General features: G+C 33.7%; 1 protein-coding gene across 1 annotated transcript; it reads right to left on the bottom strand.

The window, feature by feature from the left end:
• Positions 1–21,575, bottom strand: LOC110112859 (synaptotagmin-2). Its single transcript, XM_020845234.2, has 13 exons — positions 21,393–21,575; positions 21,085–21,279; positions 19,317–19,415; positions 19,184–19,234; positions 18,971–19,094; positions 9,552–9,670; positions 9,372–9,473; positions 9,210–9,284; positions 2,316–2,392; positions 1,988–2,234; positions 1,552–1,899; positions 1,275–1,403; positions 1–308 (listed from the first exon to the last, which is right to left on the bottom strand). Exons 2-13 carry the CDS (start codon positions 21,193–21,195, stop codon positions 180–182), a joined length of 1,611 nt encoding a protein of 536 aa, XP_020700893.1. The 5' UTR covers positions 21,196–21,279; positions 21,393–21,575; the 3' UTR covers positions 1–179.
• Between the last annotated feature and the right edge of the window lie 679 nt (positions 21,576–22,254).

Genomic DNA, 22,254 nt, shown 5'->3' with positions numbered 1-22,254 from the left:
TAACAAGTTGCCAAAGAGATCTAAGATTAGGCAGTTCAACAACATCTTCAAATCTCGCAAAGCATTATATACAAATAATACACATTATTTATTACAACAAATAATGAAAATAAAGGTCAGATGATCTCTCTCTCTCTCTCTCTCTCTCTCTCTCTCTCTTTCTCTCTCTCTCTCTCTCTCTAAGAAGGCCTCCATTGCAATTCAACCTGAATCCTGCCATTTTTGGAGTCAATGAGATTGTATTTCTCATTGATTCTCTTATTTGTGATGACATCGGCAAGGCTGATGACAACATAACCCAAAGTTTCCTGAAATAGATAAAAATTAAATTAAAAAATTTTATAACTAGATCATTCATTGAATAGGAGAAAACGATGGTAAGAAAATCACTTATGACTAAAGTTTTATTTGGGACAGCTTTCTTATTGTTTTTTAAAACAACTTTTTAATAAAAAATTTTTCATTAGAAAAATTTTATACTAAAAAACTGTTTTAAAAAATAGTAAGAAAACTGTCCCAAACGAAACCTAAGTGCCACATAAATGAGCAATGTAAAGATGGATTTATGGAAAATTAGATAGAAGAGATTCAGAAATGATAAAGAGTTCTTAAATATTAATGTAAAATAGATTTAATAGCTCGTTCTTCTTCACACGAGAAATAAATGAAAAATGAGAGCTAATAAAGCAAATTAAAATAAAAAAAGGTTATGATAAGGCTAATGATGATGAAGACGATGACAATGATGTAATAAAGTTGTTCCCTGCTTAAAAGCTTGTTGATGATTCAAATCAAATCATTTATCAAGAGGAAAAATGACCAATTTCAAGAATGCTTCTTTCAAACAAAGGACACTAAGGGGCTGTTTGGTAGCACCCAGTATTTGATTTAAACAGAATTTGGTAAATCCGCTAAATCCAGATTTTGGAAATCCTAAGGGCCTAAATCCTAAAAAAAAAATTTTGGTAACATTCATGATAAATCCTATTAAATCCCGTGTGCCTGTTTGGCTATAGAACGGATTTAACGAGCAGACTCTTCCTCTCGAGCCAACGGATTTCGTAAATCCGGCTAAAAAAAGGATTTCGGAAATCCAGGATTTAGCACGAAAAGACGAAATTTTTCATCTACGACGGCTTTCATTTGCCGCCAGATTTGGTTTTGCATTTTAGGCCATTTGGCTGAATTTAGCTCAAATCTGCCTCAAATCCGGCCAAAATTCTGCTACCAAACAGCCCCTAAAAGATCACTAAGATCAGAGAGAGAAGCTTCACCTTAGAGTGTATGCCAATACTTGATGGCCTGCTATGGACCTCCACTTGCAATTTGTCATTGACAGGGGGTTCCTCGCATACAAACTGAAACTCTTCTTCCCACCTTGGATCCCTAGTTTTCTTGATGTGCTACATAAGGGGGAAGAAAAACTCATTATCAGTAATAAAATCATCAAAAGAAAGCTGAAGAACTAGATCAATACGTGCAGGGAAATTTCCTGCCAAAACAAAAAAATTACACAAGTAAAAATAACAAAATAAGCATTTATTTCGAAACCTTGGTCTTTTTCTCTTCTCCTTTGAAAATAATTCGTGCATATGGGTTGGTATGGTGCTTTCCCTCAAGATCTTCAGCTTCATGAATTGAAACTACCAGCAAACCTCCACCAGCCGGAGTGCCTTCAGGAGCCTTATCTACACCGCCATCATCAACTGCTTCATTGGGCAGAGTATCTTCCTTGAAAGGACTATAAAGCAGCTCTAAAACAATTTGGCCCCGCGATTTCTCATCGGTTTCAGATAGATCCATATTTTTTACCAACTCAAGAGTCAGAGTCTTCTGTTCATCAGGTGTAAGCTCTTTCAATGGAATAACTTGCATGCCAATCTTATCATGTTTGCCAACCTAAAACAAGAAATTAAGAAGAATGTAACTACAAAACTCTAATAAAATTTGGATGTGATTCATAACGTAAATGAATAGAGAAACATACCTTCTCCCAATCATAGACGATAAGCTCCAAAGCTTGAGAATTTGGGTCTTTGACAACCAATCTGAAATCCTCGTTCCATTCAGGATTAAGGTTGCTGTGCTTCACTTTTGTTTTCTTGGAGGGGAGCTTCTCTTCTGTAAGCTTTAGCTTTACATATGGGTCTGATTTGCCCAAAAGGTCTTTCTTTTTTAGTTTAAATGCCCTGACTACTTTTACATGAAGTATTCCTACAGGCTTCTTCATGGCGCTGAAGACCCAGAGAAAAACCAGTCAAAAAGTGATCAAATTCACAGAAAAATGTTCGTGTTTTAAATTAATATGTTACTACCTTGAAAGATCCATGATTGGAATTTCTAGAGTTTTTGGCCAAAGATACATGCTTGCAACCTGATTCTTGATAATATCCTGCATACATGATAATATAAGAAGCATCAGTATCAAAAGAAAAGTTTTGATAACATGCACAAAAGAAATTCTTAAAATGTGATTTGAACCCGCTACCTTGAGGCTTTAAAGAAAACACTAATCACCAAAGCAACTTCAAGTCTAGATTACAGATAGAAAAAACTTGTAGACTACATCCAAAGTCATTCTGATAGGAAATACTTGAATATTTCAAAAAAACCCTAACAAAAATAGAGAAAAACAGCAAGAGAAACACACACAATTTTGGTGAAAAACTCTCCAAATTGAATTTAGATTGCAAAAGAGAGAACTAACGGAAACAATGAAACAAAGATACAATTGATCCTCAATTCGAGAAGAATACCGTCTCTCCCAATCTCTAGATGAACCTAGAGCCCAATACACCAATAAAATCCCTCACAAGAACACAATAATCAAACATAACACTAACCCTCATCTCCCTTCCTATTTAAGGCATACAATTAAAACAATAAAACAAAAAGACCTAAAGGCCCTTGCCTCTCCCTCCTTTGTCTCCGGTTTTGAATTTGAAATCAAGTGGACCCCACCCCTTCCCACCGCCGCCATCTTCTATGATAGACTTGAACTGGCCCCTTCTAAGGGGCCGGTCTAACACATTCATTAACTCGGTTTATTTTAATCTTAGCCTTCAATAGTGATATTTTCTTTGCCAACACTCGAATCCATGCAACATAGCCTAGAATAGATGCTTGGGCCACGTCACTTATGTGCTATCAAAATCAAAGAAGACTAGGCATCGTATAATAGATAATCCTACTTAAATAGGCCAAAGTATACCATTCCAGACCTCTGAAAACTGTATAACCAGAGAACAAAGCCCAATCCTTCAGTCCACAGCTAGATTAATAATTATAGAAGGCCTAAAATCTAATGTGGCAATAGCCTTGATCAACCATCAAATCTAATGTGGCAATAACTTCGACTAAACTCTTTTATCTTAGATCAACTGTAGAGATTAGCTAACAATTAATATTTCCATATTCGGATAATCCACAGATGAATTTATTGAAAAATTAAATCCCTTGCAAATTGTCAAATATTACCAGCTAATCATCATCCATACTCATTGTCATCTCAGCCATCTCTTCATTTCCATAGAACACAGCTACTCTGCTATTATCACTGGAGCCTCTAATAAAAAAACACATTTCAGTTCATCATAAAAAATAAGATTATTTTTACCGTTTCATTTAGGTTTTCTTTTCATAGAATGGTGAATGAAAAAAAACAAAATGGGTAAGCTGAAATCCATGACCTGGAGAAATAACATTCTTCAAAGACTTTGTCATGTTCCCTTTCACTTGGGTTTTCTTTCCATAATTTTTTTCATATTTTAAAGAGTTTTTCTTTTTGGAAAAACCATTACTCGTGTCAACAGGAAGTAAAAGACGCACCAATAAGACGAATGGCAAGAATTCATATAGAATAATTAAAAATAGAAGGACGTAACGAAATATAACATGGTTGCAAGTTGTGCAAAAAACAGCGACACAAGATAAAATTATCCTCATGTAACACTCAAAAGGAATGAAAGAATGAAGATTCAAAGGAATGAACAGAGGAAGATTCACAGGGCTGAACATAGGAGAATTCATAGAATAACAAGAAGTTTTTCTCCCACTACATGGGGTCCGCAACATGAATAATTTTTCTTCATCGTGTACTATTAAGAGTCAAATCCTCATTTAAATCTGATAAAAAATTATCATTTTTAATAAATTCTAACCATTTTTTTTTAATTCTACCCATACCTTTCTTAACATAGGCCCAATCTAATATATTTACTCTCCTAACCGAGTCATCGAAAGACCGATGCTTTATGTGACCAACATACTTGTCAATGGCGAATGGCGCACTACGGTGCAAAGTTCCCCGTTGAGCAATAGCGTATAGCACACAATATTAAATACAATTAAATAACAAATAATAAGTTGATTGGATAAAAGTTTAGGCATAATTATCATGTTAAACAACAAATGACAATTTTAAATCCTACATAAACTTAAATCAATAGATATGAGCATGATTTAAGCATAATTTAGCCTAAATCCTGTCAAATAGTAAAAATGATAACTTTAAATCCTACAAAAAAGTTAGATCCTTTATTTTTTATATATATTTTATTAATTTGATAATTAATTAATAATTAATTATAATATTAATATATAAACCTTAAAATTTTTAATTATAAACCAACGTTCTTTGCAAGTCACACCATCTTATTAAATTTTCCCTTAAGTTTGAGAGGTATTTTTCTATCACACAACAGGGTCCCTACCTTGGCTCTTGTGTTGGCTCAAAAAATTATTATAATAAAATTTAAAAAAAAATAAAAAATAGAATAATAATAATGAATCACTTAATATAAAAAAATATTTTTTTAACATTTTTAATAACCTTACACCTAAAATCATGAATGGTGATATATATTAAGTGTATTTTATATTAATATTTTTAAAAGAACCAACGAGCCAAATAAGGGCTAGCTCAAGCTCAACGAGCTCGGCTCACGAACCATTTATCAATTCGAGCCCAAACTAGTTCACGACACTTCATTTTTTTTAAGTCTCTCCAACTTTGATTTACTAATACAATGCGAAAAACAAAAATCTCTATTTTCAGTTAGGATGTTAAGGTCACTAAAGTCACAATCCTATTCTCACAACCTTCATTGAAATTTTTATCGAAATATATCAACCACCGATGTTGAATATCTTCTTCTAAGAAAAATATTTTTTGACATTTATCCTTAATGCACTTCACTTGAACTAAATTCTTATTTCTCATATTATTTTCTTGGCTATTTTATAATATATCTTTTGCCCTCTTTAGTATCTAATATATTACGTAAATAACTAAAAACTAAATTTGTATATCGCATATTATTTTCTTAGACTCCCTACAGGACCCTCTATATTTTTCTCCCAACTATCAAAGCTTTTACATCTAAATTAATTTTTACAACAAAGCTTCTAATTTTTTTTATCATTTCTTACATATTTTAATTCCATCACCAACTATTTTTACTAATAAGAGATTTTCCTTTTAATTTTTCAAGCACATATTTTGCAACATTCTTAATCTCACTAATTACTTTTTCTCACATTGCATTAGGTTTCTCATAAACAACCTAAATTTTAAGATCATAAATCTTACTTTTAAAAAAAAAAATTATTAACATTCTTTAAATACTCTGATCTAATCCTAGGATAAAATTTTACTATACTTTTTAATTTTCATTCCTTAATCTTAAAATTCAAAACTAATAAGTGATGTTGCGTACATAAACTTTCACTGGCAATGACTTTACAATATTTTAGCAATATAAAAAATCTCTTTCTTAAATAAGAAAGTAATATAACTGAGTTTTATTATGTTCATTCTTATAAGTGATGATATGCCCCTCTTTTCTTAAGTAAAGTATTAACAATTACAGAATTATAAGCTAAAACAAAATCTAATATAATCCTACCACCTTTATTAGTCGCTCCAAATTCATATCCTCCAAAATATTTAAAAAATTCACCACGTGCATTTAAACTTCCTTCAAAATATTATTTATATTAATTCTTTTGAATCATTTCAAAATTTTATTTTAAAATACATATTCAAACCTGCATATAGAGCATAAAAACTTATAATATATTAATCTTAGCATCAATAACAACATTTAAAATTATAATTATATCTTCAATTCTATTAATTTTTACAATATTATCATTTAAATTATTATTTATAATCACACCTACACTTTTTTAATATGACTCCTACCTGAATATCATAGATTAAATCCTAACTATCAATCTTGTTAGCCTTTTCCTCAACTCATTTATTTCCTGAATACATAAAATATTTATCTTCGTATGAATCATAATATCTATTAATTAAATTTATTTTGCCTGTAAGAATACATATATGCTCAGTTCCTATCATAATTCTAGTTTCATGGACTAAATTCTTTGCCCATATCCATCAATGATAAGGGAACCCTTGCTTACACTACACCCGAACACCAGTGCAACAGTTATTGCACACTTTTCACAATATTTAAGCCATACATCACATTTTCCAGGGAACACCCTAACATTAACATAATATATTAAAGGATTAATGTCATGATTGTTTGATAAATTTTATGATGATTGTCAACTACCTAATGCAACCCTCCATTTTTTCATCTAAGACTTGGGACCTAGCAATGACAAATGAAAATAATTATCTTACGGATAATGACTAGTTGTATCATCATTATCATAACAAAATCAATTAAATAGCCGTTCAATTCTAAAAGCAATAATTTTCAAGCAAACTCTGTTAACAATTGAAAATCAAAAGATTGAGTCAAACACACCAGCGATTAAACTTATTTTCAATTCAAAAGCTTAAAAATATAGGTAAGAACCAATCACTTGGTATTTCTACCCCCAACACATTCTTGATCTATTTGATGTAAAGCTCAAGTCAATAATCTCATGCATCAAGAGAATCTCCTCCTCACATAAGAGTTCTCCACAAGAACATCACTATGATGAAATGGAAACCTTTTGAACATCAAATATTATAATCAAGAGCCCACTTAATCACATGGAGTTATCATTGTAGTCGTCTACTCCTTAAACTTGCTAAACTATGGTTGAAGCTAGCCTAGACCAATAAGAACAACAAACTGCATGAATATCTCTCATCAAATATTACTACATGCTACCTATCAAGATATTGGTTGTTTCTTTCTTACAAGTTGTATATTTTGCAAGAGTTGGCCAGCATTGATGGCCCTACATAATAATAGCAGCAAAAAAGATAGTGCAAAAGTATCATGGCCTCAAATAAATATGTTGGTGCATGATGTTAAAAGCATCATTTGAAGGATTCTTCAAGTTATTTGGGAGTATATAAACAGTCAATATTTCGTTTAAGAAAACTGTATTAAATTCCCTTTTTTATACAAATTGCAACTAGGACGCTGTTTTTTTCAAATCCCACAAAGAGGTCACTCTTTTTTCTTGTAGTAAACGATAGGCTCATCCAATCGTTTCCATAAACTTTGCAAATCTTCTGTATTTGGAATAAAAAGACCTCCGCTAAAATTTCATCTCACATTTGCACCATAACTGCAATATATGATGAGAACTCTAGAGCAGTGAAACTGTTACCATTCTGATGCAAGGGAAGCGCATAATAAACAATCAAATTTAATTTAGGCATGTGTGTTGCCTAACAGGAAGAAAAAGCACTAAATGCATCTATTTCAATGCTACGAGGAAAAAGAAGAAACAACTACTCTAGGAGTTTCAATAAATGAGGCCTAATTGCAACGCGTCAAAAACAAAAAAAAAAAAAAAAAAATTGTTGCAAATTTCTCTTTTACTCAACAAAGAAACATTTTAAAGCTTTTGCAGCAAATAAGAATACAGGAAGGCAACATCAGCGCATTGAGAAGGCATATATGTTGCTGCCCACTAGTGTCAATCGTAACAGGTAAAATATGTTGTCGGTAAAATAGAAATTAAAGAAGGTTAACACCAAACTTCTACGCTTCATCCAAAAAAGACTTGTGGAAATTATATAATCACTAGTTACATTATACTTCGTTGTAAAACTGCAGGAAATCTAAGGCAACTGCATGCCACATATTGACTGTGGAAAAGTATCACATCATTGGAAAGGTATGATTGTCAGATGACTTATATATCATCAGCCACTTCAGGTTTTGCATGCTTCATAACAAAATATAGCAGCAGGTCTTTTTTGATATGAAATAAAATATAGTGTAAATAAATTCGAGCAATTTATAGCTTGATTATGAACCTCAAGCCACTATTGGGTATTCACTCCTTCGTTTCCTTTGAACTTAAATTCTCACATTCCAACATAGCCAGAAGGCTGGGTATGACCGTATGACAATCATTGAAGACACATAATATTAGTAAAAGTGAAGTAGGCTTAGTTTAGTAATCTGTGTTGTGGTATTTTGGGCTTAGGGATGCCAATTCGGGTTGAAAAGTCGGATCCAGGTCTAATTCAAAATATTTGATTCAATTTTAACTCAAGCCTCACCTGCCTAAGCAGAACGATCCATTTATTAAATAGATCATGCAATTTATTTTTGATCAACACAACTAGTTTAACCCAAAAATGAATTATTTAACCCAAGCCCAAATGATAATCGAGTCCATTTAAGCTTTCAAGTCAGCCCAAATAATAATATGATCAGCCCGAACTCAAACTTTTCTAGTCAGGTTTGAATCAGGTTGTTAAGCCGGGTCATTTATTAACATCCCTTTGTACCATGTTGAAATAAAATTGTTGCTACTATCATAGATATGAAAGAGATCTTCTACAACTGCATTCCCAATCATAAAGCCAAGGAAGGGGCGTACACTCGGTAGATCATATGACTTCGATTTGCATGTTTTCAATTGAAATAAAAAAATGATTAGACAAATTTTTGAAAAGTGAGACATTAGCAAATGAAAGGATTAGTTTTCACGAGGCAGGATAGCCAAATGGTCCTAGTTCAAACGGAATCAAAATTTGTCCTGGAATTCTAAAAGAGACGGGAAAACAATTAAGATTTTGCAAGATGGGCAAGTAGGAGGTGGCGGGCTAGTCGAAATTTATCTGAAGACAGCATTATCATTATCATAACACCATAATAAAACCAGAACTATTGCATATTTCAAGAATTATAACAATCAAGTACAGCAATAGTCGAAATGAATAGATGATAATCACTACAAAATTACAGTTTCTAGTAATTAAAGGCTTGAGGTACCTGGACAATGCTATAAATGCCAGGAATTGACATAAGATCAGCTCCAAGAAGCCTTAAACCAAAGTCAACATGTGGCTGCAAGACAACGGTAAAAACTGAAATTTTAAAAGAAAACCGCTTATTCAACCATAAAAATAACAGAAAATATGTTTCATAGTTTACCTTCTCCATTAAAGAGACGAATATTTTTGCAAAACAAGGAAAACTAGGAACAAGTGGCTTCAATGTAATTCTTGGTATAGCAAAGACCTGTAAATCTATGACCTGTCCAGAAGGAGACAATATTAGCAACTATTCAACCTCAACTGCATTTCACAAGGTAATGAAGCAAGTACAAATAACCTGTGCAGATGCTTTTAATCCAAAAGCTTTAACAACAACAGTTATATTAGGATTTCCAGCCCATTTCAGTACTGGCTCCATAATCAATTCCTTCTCGTCAGTAATATAAACTTTCATTCCTGCCATACACCAAAAATTAATTACAATGAATCAACATGACAAACAATTGGAATTTTTTTTTTTTTTTTGGTGTAATTGCTACCGATAGCAACTGACGGACAAAGGGAAGCAAAAAAAAATTATGCCCTCTATCATTTTGGAAAACTTTCTGTTTTAAAAACCAGATGGGTCAAGGAAAATGTATTACTTCATTCCAAAGAGTAAAATGCTAATATATGTATATAATTGTAGTTTTTTGAAAGCTGGTGTCTCCAGTTTTATTTAAGGTAAATAATTGAAGCACTGCCTTATAGATTTATCTTATCTGGGCATGCCTTAAACAAAAGTACAACTCGACTTCTGTAAGTTGATTTCAAGCATACTACTACAAGATTTAGCCACAAAATGACAAGGTATTCTCTGTTATTTTAGCAGCTAGAAATTATTTGTAACCATTTGAGTAATCAAACAATTCCCTCACATTAATCTTCGGAGGGAGAAAGCAAGCTTGACGATGTTATAGATGATGAACCACCAAAATATGAGATTACCAAATCAAAGACAACAGTCAATTGCATGTTATGTGATGAATTTTAACATCCTCAGCCAGTTCTGAGGATTAAAAATGGATTAGTGTCTTCTTTATGTATGCAACTTGAAATTATAATTTATAAGATATGCAAATTAAGCATTGATGAGAGTTTAATGAATATTATCTCAAAAACAGCTTTGCTTAAAATTAGTTTGACATTAGAATTATATCCTACAACTTTAATTAGGCTTGGGTGAACCTTACATCCTTGAATGTTACTGAGTGTTGTATAGTTCATCGTCATATAGAAAGTTATAAAATTAAGATCTGGTGTAATGCCCCATCATGGATGTTAAACATATCTGCTTAGGTCACCCTCTATTTTATGACATGAATGTTAGTTATTATTGGCAAAAAAGTACATGTTTTTAGGCTAAATGATATCTCTATTCATTTGTTTCCTGCTAAGATTACTAACTCTTCATCTAAGTAACAACACAAACCTAGATCTAATACAAAGACTACTTCTGGTCAATCCCTTAAAGTTATACTATGGCTTTTGCAAGTTGTTCAATCAACCACTATTCTGCTAAACCACCTGAGGTTTCAACACAAATCTCCGCTGCTATGACCATACCATCCTCTACTTATAGATTCAAATGTTCTTGTCAAAAGACTTATACCCTTATACATGCAATGATTACATACATTTTCAGAATTTCAGAACCTAATAAACTACTCAATGAGCTTATCAGAATTTCAGAACCTAATAAACTACTCTATGAGCTTACTTCCACATAAAAGATGTTCAACACACCATAGATTTCATATCGAGTTCATAGTTATCCAATTTATGATTATAGGTTGAACGCCACAAAGCATGATAAGTTCAAATGTTAAGAAGATGGACTAATATGAAAATGCATTTTATTTATTATGACCTTATTTTAACAGCTACGTTGATGTTTATATGTTATTTATTATTTCATGTTCTTAATTAATTTAATAGTTTAAATTTGAGGCTTACACCTCAAAACATCTAGATGTTTGCACCTCACCTTAAGGTAAGAAAACGCCTCAATACTTGATTGTGCCTTGCCTTAAGGAAAGAAAAGACCTCAAAACCTTGACTAAGAGGGTGAATTCTAAAATGCAACTTGTACCGTTTAAGAAAAAGAAAAGTTTCTTTTGACTACAACAAGCTAAAGATACAATCGTAAAATGGTCTTCAGCTTTTTTTTTTAAAAATTTAATTATGATTGAAATAAGAATGTACCTTCTAAATTTTAAATTCTAAATTTATAAGATCTAATTACACTTATTTCTTTCAATGTCACCTAAGTGGTGCATCCAATTTGGTGATGACACTACTAAGCAATAGCATTTTGTTATTAAGGTATTGGGACTTAGATGCACCTCATCCATATTTAAGCGTAGTTGGAGCTTATATAGTCAAGTTCACACCTTGTTGCACAATTTGTGACTAGCGCTATTTGTTACTTTTATATATATATATCTGTGTGTGTGTTACTTTTACCATATTAAAATGTTAATATATTATTTCTTACCTTCATTTTAACCTTACGATTTTTTTATTGATAATCATACGCATTAAAATGTCTTGCTTATGCCTCGCATAAGAAAAATGCCTCAATAGCCAATTGCACATTTTTAAACCCTGGGTGTCAAGTAGAGGTTTTGAATCTAACCTCTCAAAAGTTAAAGCAATTTTTTATTGACCAACGCCTACTCTATATCTAATATTTGGAGTTTTTATGAGTTAGCTATATTTTATAGACAAATCATTAAGAACTTCAACATCATCCACATAAACATGTATTTTGAAAAAATGATAAGTTTAATTGGATACCATCCATTATCAAAGCCTTAGAACAAATAAAAGTATCAATGATTGCATCACCAATCCTAAAGCTCCCTAATTTTGCAAAAATTTGAAGGTATCATGTGATGTATTTGGCATTGGTATAGGCGTTCTTAGCAAAAGTCACAGAATCGTTTATTTTAGTTAGAAGTTGAATAAGGATAAACAGTATTATTTTACTTAAATAAAGAAGATTTTACTCAACTTCATGCTTTAAGGTACTGGCAATGCTTTAAGATACTGGCAATATTATTTGCAAATAAAGGAATTCATTCTTATTTCTAACCTCGGCCAAGATAGCTTAATGTAAGTTTTATTGTCCTTTATTATAAGAGGATAATGTCAAATAGTTAGTCAATGTAGTGTATGCTAAATATGAAATGTTATTAAATTGCGTACTGGCAAATACATTTTCCATCTTGTCACTTCAAATTTATTAAGATATTTGGTTGAGAAAAGTAATTGGAGCATGCATCTTCTAACCATTCAATGTGCATGCAATAATATTATATGCAAATCTACAGGCAAGACAACATTAGAAATTGTACAAGGACTAAAACATATAAAGTGAAGACTGAAGAGATATTGTCACTTTACCAATGAAAGCATAATTTGATTCCGTTGCACATTTGCACAACAATATATAATTTACATAGTGAGATTAAATAAATTGAAATATATAATATGAAATATTCTAATGATGTAAATATTTAAAGAAGTGCTCAAGAGTTTAATGAAAGTCACTTTGCCATGATTTGTATATTTCCCGAACATTTAATGAACCTAGATATAAGAAATTGAATGCAAAATCATGCGATCCTTTTAACACAATGCTATAATGAATATGTTTTAGATTAAAATTTTGATATTTTAATTAATACTATATTTAATATTGAAGATATATTTATTTTTCTTATTTAAATACTGAGGATATTTTGTCTAATCGAGAAACATTCAAACTTCAAAAATTTCTTGTTGATTCTTTAAAGATGAGATTTTCTACTTAAAAATTTGCTTTCATAAATCATATCATTCCAATTAGACTACATGCTTGAATTTGCATGTATCAAATAAAGTAATACTTGAAAAACAATGTTGTGAGCATTGGTTTCAGGTCTAATGGATAGAGAGGCCTCTACCAAATAATGCCAACATGACCAAGGAGGAACTATAAAAGCTTGCCCCATAAGTGGTCAAGTGACCTTAAGTGGTCAAATGACCTTCGATCGTCAGACGGACTGCGTCGTTGCAATCAAAGCGTTGAATTTGCCCAAATGGAAGCCCCTCGCAATAAACTCGAAACGGAAATGGTCAAAATCAGCGACCGACGTCCGAAATTAACGCGCAATGCTGCCCAAACAATGTCCAATCTCAAAACATACTTCGTCATTGCATTCGAAACGTCGACAATACCCAAGAATAACTATAATTTCGCCTAACAAAATCTACCCGAGGAAAATCGAAGAGGATCTTGAGGTGATGGTGTGCTAATTTAGAAAAAATGAGTGTGAAAAACAAGGGTCATTAATTGACTATAAAAAATAAAAAATCAACTCAATCGAAGGCCTCATATCTCCTACACCTGCTCCGTCCAAATACTCGAAATCCTGTAGTTTTAGTTTGGGTCTCGCAGTGGCAGCCTGCCTCATTGTTAAAATGAAACCAAACGAGGCTTCACGAGTTTCTCTTCGATGTTCTACGCACAATAGCCTCAATGATTAATCTGGTAAGCTTCTGATTCTCGTGCCAATCCCTTGTATGTCAGCCCCCTCTGTCCCTTGCAGTTTGTCGACTACACATGAGTCTCCACTTGTATCAGTTTGCTTCGAGACTTTCTTCCTCCCTCAAATCATCCAACCGAACTCACCAAATCCGTCCGACTCCTCTTGAGCCTGCCGAATCCAATCCCCTCAGCTCATTCTGTCCTTCGATCTCGTCAACTGTTGAACACCCATCGAATCTGACCCTTCCACCCGTCAGCATGCGAACAAGCTTCGATCTGAACTTCATTTCGTCCGACACGAGCACCCAACTCCCATCTTCTTACAGCCCATCCTCCTCGGACAATACAACCCATAGCGGTTGGGGCCAACTATAGGCGATGACCATTGTCTATAGTGGAGTCGGCTCGCAGTTTATTTGGAATTCAACCAAAAATATGTGAGTTTTGAATGACACAAAAAAAACTACGATGTGAATTTGGAATTCACCAAAATTTTATTTTGCATTTCTTTTTCATTAAACTAGACATCAAAATACCTAAAGTCTGTGCATTTTGAATACTTTACACACTTTTCATCAAGCCAAATAGCCCCTAAATTTTCTTCTCCTCGCACCAACTTGATAAATACAGTACAAGAACATCAGAATAATCGAAGTTCATTTTTTTACTGATTATGAAAATACTAACAATTGCTAACCACCATTCAACATTGTTAGAAAAGTGATATATATATACATACATACATACTGATGCGGACATCGGTAATAAGATTTGGCGCATCTATCACAGGCGGCGTCGTAAATCGACGTGCATTATTTAAATATTCATTTATGTATTATTTTTTTGAATTTTAGCTCTTGTTTTATGTATTTTTCTATTTTACCCCTAGGATAGTTTATGTGAGTGTCTTGGCCCAAGGGGCATTTTTGTAATTTTGATTTTCTCATGTTATGGCCTATATATAAGGCCTTAATCTATTGTAATGAGATGGTTGATTGATATGAAAAATTATTTTCCACACTTGTGTTCTTCTTGTGAGAGAGCGTTAATGAGATTTCTATGAGAGAAATCGATAAGTTTCACCAGCCGCAGGATGGGTCCGGGCTCGTGATGTGAAGTCCCTTGGAGAAGGGCAACGCAATACCCACCAGTCATTGGAAGAGTCCGTGGCTCGTGGTAGTTATCATTTCCCCTCGTCTTTCTTCCCTACTCGCCACCATCCCCAATTGCTCCCAAGCCGCCGTCTCCCTTTCCTCCACCTCCCTCCTCAAATTCGGCCACCTTCACCCGATTCCACCTCTTGGCCGCCGGCCACCTTCTCCCCTTTTCCCTTTTTTTTTGGGATTTCCTAATTTGGTTGGGTTAATTTAGGGATTAATTTGAATTTGAAATTATTCAAATTCAAATTTCAAATTCTTTCCTAATTTGGTTCATCTATTTTAGGAAAGTATTTAATTTAAATCAATTTGAATTTTAAATTCAAAAAGGATTTATTTCATTACTTTCCTAACTCATTAAACCAAATTATGAAGCCTTGAATACTCTCATTAAATCCCTTCCCCTCACTTTGCCGCCGGCCCCCTTGGTGGTCCCCTCTCCTTTAATGCTTCATTAAGGGATTTGATTGCATGTTATTTGAATTTCAAATTCAAAATTCAAATTTGCATTAGGATTTAAATGCCCCTCAATTTCCTCCCTTTAATTAAGGAATTAATCGCAGCCTTAAATCTGAAATTTAATTTCAGATTTAGGATTAATTTTACTTAAGTAATTGGGGCCCGCTTATTTGAAATCAAACCTTTCTCATTTCCTCTCTCCAATCCCCTTAATCTCCATAATTACTCTCTTTAATTCCCCACCCAATCTCAACCTAAGCTGCCGCCCCTTTGATTTTTCCTAACCTTAAGCACAATTCTCTCCACCCATTAGTTTCCCCACCTAGTTCTGAATAGTTCTACATCTGTCCAGAAATTCTGGATTGAAAGGAAGCTACCCGGACTCCCAAACTCAGCAATAATACTATCCAGACGGGACCCTAGCAGCTGTTTACTCCCTGTACAGGTGCTGTCCAGGATTTCTAACTGCCCTCCTTGCTGTCCAGATATTTGGAGAAGGCTCTAACTGCTGCCCGAGAATTTCCAGACGTTGGAGTGTGCTGTCCAGGATCCCCAGCATCTTCTCCTAGCCTCCCAACCAGCAGGAGTGCTTTTCCAACTGCTGTCCAAGAAGGACAGCTTTCTGTCCACCAATTCCAGCAAGAGAATCTGAGAGGATTCTTCTAAGATCTCTCCCAAACTCCATCTTACGGGAGTTTTCTGCCTTCCAAGGATTGCAGCCAGAGAATTTCAGCAACTAGTAGTGTTTTTCCTGCAATATTGAGACTTCAAAACTACTGTTTTTCAAGGCCAACCTGCTGTCCAAGTTTTCTAAAACATCAAAGCTGCTGAGAGACCCTCTCTCTAGCGTAGCATTTCTCGTTCTACATCACATATATATATATATATATATATATCATTAAATATATCATACAAAGTACAAACAAATGGAGTTGTCAATGAGCACATGTGTATGTGCACCCACGCCTTAACTCTACTATTCAAAGCATAAACAAATGTGGATGTCAATGTGCAGATATAAAAGGTTGGTTGTTGTGTGTTGGATCATTGGACTTGCAAAATTCGAGCTCAAGAGAAGGTAAGAGCAGGATTGTTGGAACTAGACTAGCAATGTGGAGGGGAGAGCTATATTGATGATGTAGCCATGTAGGTGCTTTGGGGTTGAGAAGATGCAGAGGTGGAAAAGAAAGAGTTTAGCGCACGTAGGCTTTATGCAAGAAGGCAGAAGGTGCAAGAGATTTCACAAAGAAGATTAGAAAAGAGGAGCAGCACCCTAAGGCCGTGGCAGATGTGAGAAGAGCTAAGAGAGAAAAGGAGGGGAGCAACGCAAGATGAGATGCGCATAAGGCTAGTAGAAAAACAAGAATAGCAATCATGAATTGTGGAACATTGGAGCAGGACAACACTTGAGAAATTCATGAGAGTGAAGAGAGATATAGCAACAAGTCATGCACTAGGGGACTTTTACAAGTATGAGAGTGGGACGAGCTTGAGATGTCCATTAGTATGAGAGGGCTCACACGAGCATCATCGTTAAACATGGATGTTATGGTTAGGGTGAGTGTTACATGTGTGTGCATTTGTTTATTCCTTTTTTTGTAAACATTATCACAACAGATTGACAACATAGTTGCCTTGCAAATAGTGGTTCAAAAATTAAATTCATCATCACCAAGATTATCCGACCCCACAGTGGGATAAAAGCTTAATGTTGTCATTATTGTTGTATCACCAAAATTATCATCATCATTAGCCTTATCCCTACTATTTGAGATCACTTTTATGAATCTACATTCTCCATTGTTTATGATAAGTGTTGTGCGGGGATTAAACTTATGTTATCTTTCTCATAACTTCTAGTTATCTTCAATATACCCATTTTTCCTTTTTAAACATTCCACATTATTCTTTTATTCATGCATCTTATATGAATCTTTAGCCCTTTATTACACTAAACCCTAAACTACCTAAGCCTATTTTTGACTACCTCTCATTCAATAGATGCTACTCACAAGTTCAATCAGCCATCTAACATTCCTAAACATATTCTCTCTGGTTTTGATGTATTAATCTTGACATTTCTATTTTGCCACCCTCAACTTGGGTATCAGTAACTTCTTAATTATCAAGCACCAAAAATTTATATAATGTCAACCAATTTGTAGTTTTGAAAAATGGAGATATGCTTTAGAATTAATAATTGATATAGAATGTTTTGGAGTCTAAAAATGATTAATTTTGTCAAATTGCAATTAGATTCACCATATAAAACAGAAATAAGAGTTAAGCAATAGAGTTGTTTGTAGACAACTAGACTATGATAAATTGGAGTATTTAGAGAAGGCATGACAAAACTAGAGAAGTAAATATATTTTTGTGATGGATGGAGTAACAACAATAGAAAATATAAATTAGAAAATAATTTAAAATGACCAGTGTATGCTCAACATAAGGTAGAAAAGACAAAAAATATGAGAAGAAAAACCAAGTAGTAAACCAACTATAGCATGGCTATAAGTCGTGCAAAGATTTGTGCCAACTATACAATAACAACAACAACAACAAGCATTTATCCCACTCTGTGGGGTCAGCTACATGAATTCTTTTTCTCCATTGTGTCTTGTTAAAAGTTAAATTCTCATTAAAATCTAATAAAGAAATGTCATTTCTAATATTTTCTAACCAAGTTTTTTAGGTCTACCTCTACCCTTCTTAACATAAGTCAAAGCTAATACAACTACTTGCCTAACCGGGTCATCGAAAGACCGCCGTTTTATGTGACCATCTAAAGCGACTCTCTCTAATCTTATCTTCCACTAGAGCTACTCCAACATTTTCACGTATAAGTTCATTTTGTATCCTGTCTCTAAGAGTAAAGCCACTCATCCACCTGAGCATCCTCATCTCTGCAACACTTAACTTAATATTCTGCTTCTATTTTAATGGCCAAGGCCAACATTCTACCCCATAAAGCATTGCAAGTCTAACCACCATCTTATAGAATTTTCTCTTAAGTTTGAAAGGGACTTTTCTATCACACAACAAGCCCGATGCATTCCTCCACTTCAACCATCCAACTTGAATTCTACTAATAATATCCCCAACTTGAATTCTTCTCTGTTGAGATTTTATGCTACAACAACAACAACAACATCAAGCCTTTGTCTCACTACATGGGATCAGTTATATGAATCCTTTTTCTCCATTGTGTCTGTTAAAAGTCAAATTCTTGTTTAAATCTAATAAAGAAATATCATTTCTAATATTTTCTAACAAAGTCTTTTTAGGTCTACCTCTACCTTTCTTAATATAAGATCATTTTGTGCCAACTATAGTTAACAAAAAATCTAACACTCAGTAAAAATGAATGAAAAAGAATGATCCATAAAGTAGACCCCAAAAAGTTATGATATGATGATGATTGGGACTATCACATCAATCTCAAAATAATCTAATTTTTCCCTACTCCATCAACCCGTACTCCCACTTCCACAGCACAAAAAAAAAAATTTTGAGATAAAATAACAACGTAACTTTCAAAAAGAATTATGTAATAGTAATGCCAACCTTGAAAGGTAGGCGGTAATGAACCCAAGGTAAGTGTTTGAAACTCGACTGAATCAATTTTATATTTTGTGGTATTCTCAGCAATAATTGGCTTGGCAATCTCCTTTGCAGTATTACATATTGCCTTCAATAAAAATTACAAATATTAGTGCTATCAGCAAAAAATTAATGTTCAGATACACGCTTACCATGAAAAAAAAGGAAAAATTGTACCTTATCCAGATATGGCCACATGTTCTCTATAAACTTGTTTAACCAATCAACCTTCAAGGAAAACCGTTAGACAAACATAAATATAGTTGCTTTGTGATCCTCAACATACTAAAGCAACTAAACAAAAGCATACCCTGTCGAAGTCTGGGTTTTTTACCCATAAAGGTATCTCAGGAAGCATGCGCTCCAGAGTTAGCGAGTCAAGTTCAACAAGTGACCGAATTTTAGGATCCTGATAAAATAAGGGCAAATAAACTAAAATTATAAAGGATCAATAGACATTTTTTATACAAAAGCAAGTAGGATCAACCTTGATTTAAGAAAAATTCACAAACTTCCACCAAACTACTAGCTATTATATTTTACCAAAGTAATTTGATGGCATACAGACATTAAACTATGGTTCATGCTCGTATTCACAACTTGAACATTTTTTGGTTTGCAAGACTTGCAAATTAATGATAATTTTAGGAAATGTTAAGATACTTGGTATCATGACATTACATTAAAGTATAATATACTTAAAAAAAGTTCTGAAATGAGAAAATACAAGGTAAAAAAAACTAGAACAAAAGGGACATTCTAGATTTAAAAAATAAATTGGTATACAAAGATGTTTGCCTTTATTAAGGGGCCATAATTATTGATTCATTCAAATTAGTGTCACCATAACTTATAAACTTAATAGAGGCCTAGTTTAACAAAAATCCACCAAGCTAGAACATATACCAAAAAAAAAACAGTGCACCAAGTTGTAGATGTCAATTAAACCATTTAAAAAGCTTTAAAGAATTTACTTCAAAATAATTGGGAAAAAATATTTATATTTGGCACATACAACACGCTCCACCAATAGGGATGATTCGTCAAGTCATACATGGTTGATATGTGTACCCCTCAAATGGCTTGTACCTCCTAGATTTAGGTTAGTTCAAATGGCTTGGCATAGTTGTGAACTTGATTTGGAAACGCGTGTTGATTGGCTTACAAGTGATGCAAAATTACATGGGATCACATAGATGATTGAATATCAAACATCTAAAGATTTGGGAGAAACGGATCTTTCTCTCCAATAGAAGATCCCTTATATCTTGTTGTTTTTTCTTCATCTACTATCAATCAAAAAGTCAATTTCTGATTTTTCTTCCAAGTTCTTCGCAATTCTGTTGTGTTGCTGAAATTAATTCCGGCAAGGAATTTTCCTGATTTTCTACAAGCATGTCCTAACATAAAACTACTTAAGGAATCCACAATACCTGAATGTCCAAAATGATATGTAAGGGGAACATTAAATCCAAAAAGTTTAAGCCAACTCTAGGTAACAAGTAGTTAAATAATAACCACTGCTTATTGCAACGTGGAATTATACCCAACCCTCCGATAACTTAATACAATGTAAAACCTATTGACAACTTGGCATGGTTATTCAGTCTCCGTAAACCACTCCATTCACTAACACAAAATAATTAAACGGTCATTTTCAAGCAGAAATTTTTTTCCCTGAATTATAAGGATGCCCATTCATAACCAATCTAAAAAAATCATCAATATACCAACAAAGGGTGAAATTGTCAGCTATAAACATCACTGAGAATAGAGGACATAAAAATTTTTCCCACTCAAGCATAAAGTAATATGCCTCCGTTACTTTCAGGTTTGTAAACTCTTAAAGGAGCCAATGTTTGTACCAAATATATCCAATAAACCATAAACAACAACAACAACAACAACAAATAAATCCTCATTTCCTCATAATCATTCCGTGCAGAAATAATATCAAACTAATTAAGCATTTCCAATTAAGAAGTAAACACACACCCAAAAAGAATACACAACCAAATTGATGCATTTCCGAACTTACAAACAAAAAAGAACAGATCAAAAGTAGCAGAACAACATACCTTGACATCAGTGGAGTGGAAGTAGATGAAGAGATAATAACCGATGACAACCCCAGCAGAAACTCCAATCCCGAATCCGAAAGTACCCAGCAAAGAGCTCACAAAACCCATCCCAAATCCCTGCCTGCACTAAACAGAACACTCGCCTTTTCCCTAATCCTCTTAAACAAGAAAGAACCACTCAAATCTTAACAGCTGAGAAAAGAACAAAAGTTTTCCCACCGTAATGAGAAAACCTAGCCAAATATTTTAAATAATAAAGCAAATAAAGGAGTTGAAAAGGGGAAATTTTCACAGATCATCCATACTTCGCTATCAGTCCACGGTGATATTTTCCCAGAGGATTCAAAAAAATAGATCAAAGAATTGAAAGGAGGTATGACAACATTATAGCGGCTAGAAATAAAGAAGAACTCGTGAGCTGAAACGGATGGAAGAGTGTCGGTAACGCCCCCACATGGCGTGGGACCGATGAAGCTGAGAACATTTGATGGCTTTGCTTCGGATTAAGGCCACCAATAACAAAAAAAAAACAATTTTTACTGCTAATTAATTCGCCTTGAAGGCTAATAATGACGAATCCTTCAAAAAAATTTGATCTTTCTCGACATGTGGCAGTGCAAGGATAATGACATAGGTGGAGCGGTATCCGTCTGGCATTCGTGGAGCATTTAATTTCTTTCTACGCGTTAAGGCCGAGTGGCCGACTCGCCGCTGTAGGAAAGAACTGATAGATGAAACGACTGTTGCAGTTTATAGTAGTCATCAAGGCCCTTTACCATCTCCGTTTTTCAAATGGGGGAAGGCCCTTTACCCTCTTTTCATATTAATTTTAAATCATACAAAACTGTTAGAAAAAAAAATATAAATAATGATAATGATAAAGAATTTTAAAACAACCAGGAAGTACTACATTGGCTCATATAAAAATCATAAGTAAAATAAATTTATTATCTAGAGATATTATTGTTAGAAAATGATGAATCAAATACAAAGAGAAATAGTAAAGAGAATTCATCATTTTATTTATTAATTTGAATTTTAAAAATATCCTTACAACCAAAATGTCCCTTGACCCCGCGACCTGATTGGGCAGGCCGAAACCCGCTAGGGGGCACTCCCCCTTTGGACCCCCGACATATATGCGAAGCGTATGACGATCAAGGATAT

Source organism: Dendrobium catenatum, unplaced genomic scaffold (genome assembly GCF_001605985.2).
Source record: "Dendrobium catenatum unplaced genomic scaffold, ASM160598v2 original_scaffold_27042, whole genome shotgun sequence".
Taxonomy (NCBI): domain Eukaryota; kingdom Viridiplantae; phylum Streptophyta; class Magnoliopsida; order Asparagales; family Orchidaceae; genus Dendrobium; species Dendrobium catenatum.
This window is presented reverse-complemented; position numbering and strand designations above follow the sequence as displayed.

Coding starts and splice junctions, on each gene's coding strand:
- LOC110112859 (XM_020845234.2), bottom strand. CDS start 21,195: ATGGGTTTTGTGAGCTCTTTGCTGGGTACTTTCGGATTCGGGATTGGA. Junction 19,416..21,084: donor TCCACTCCACTGATGTCAAG/GTATGTTGTTCT, acceptor TTATTTTATCAG/GATCCTAAAATTCGGTCACT. Junction 9,474..9,551: donor GATTAAAAGCATCTGCACAG/GTTATTTGTACT, acceptor CCTTCTGGACAG/GTCATAGATTTACAGGTCTT.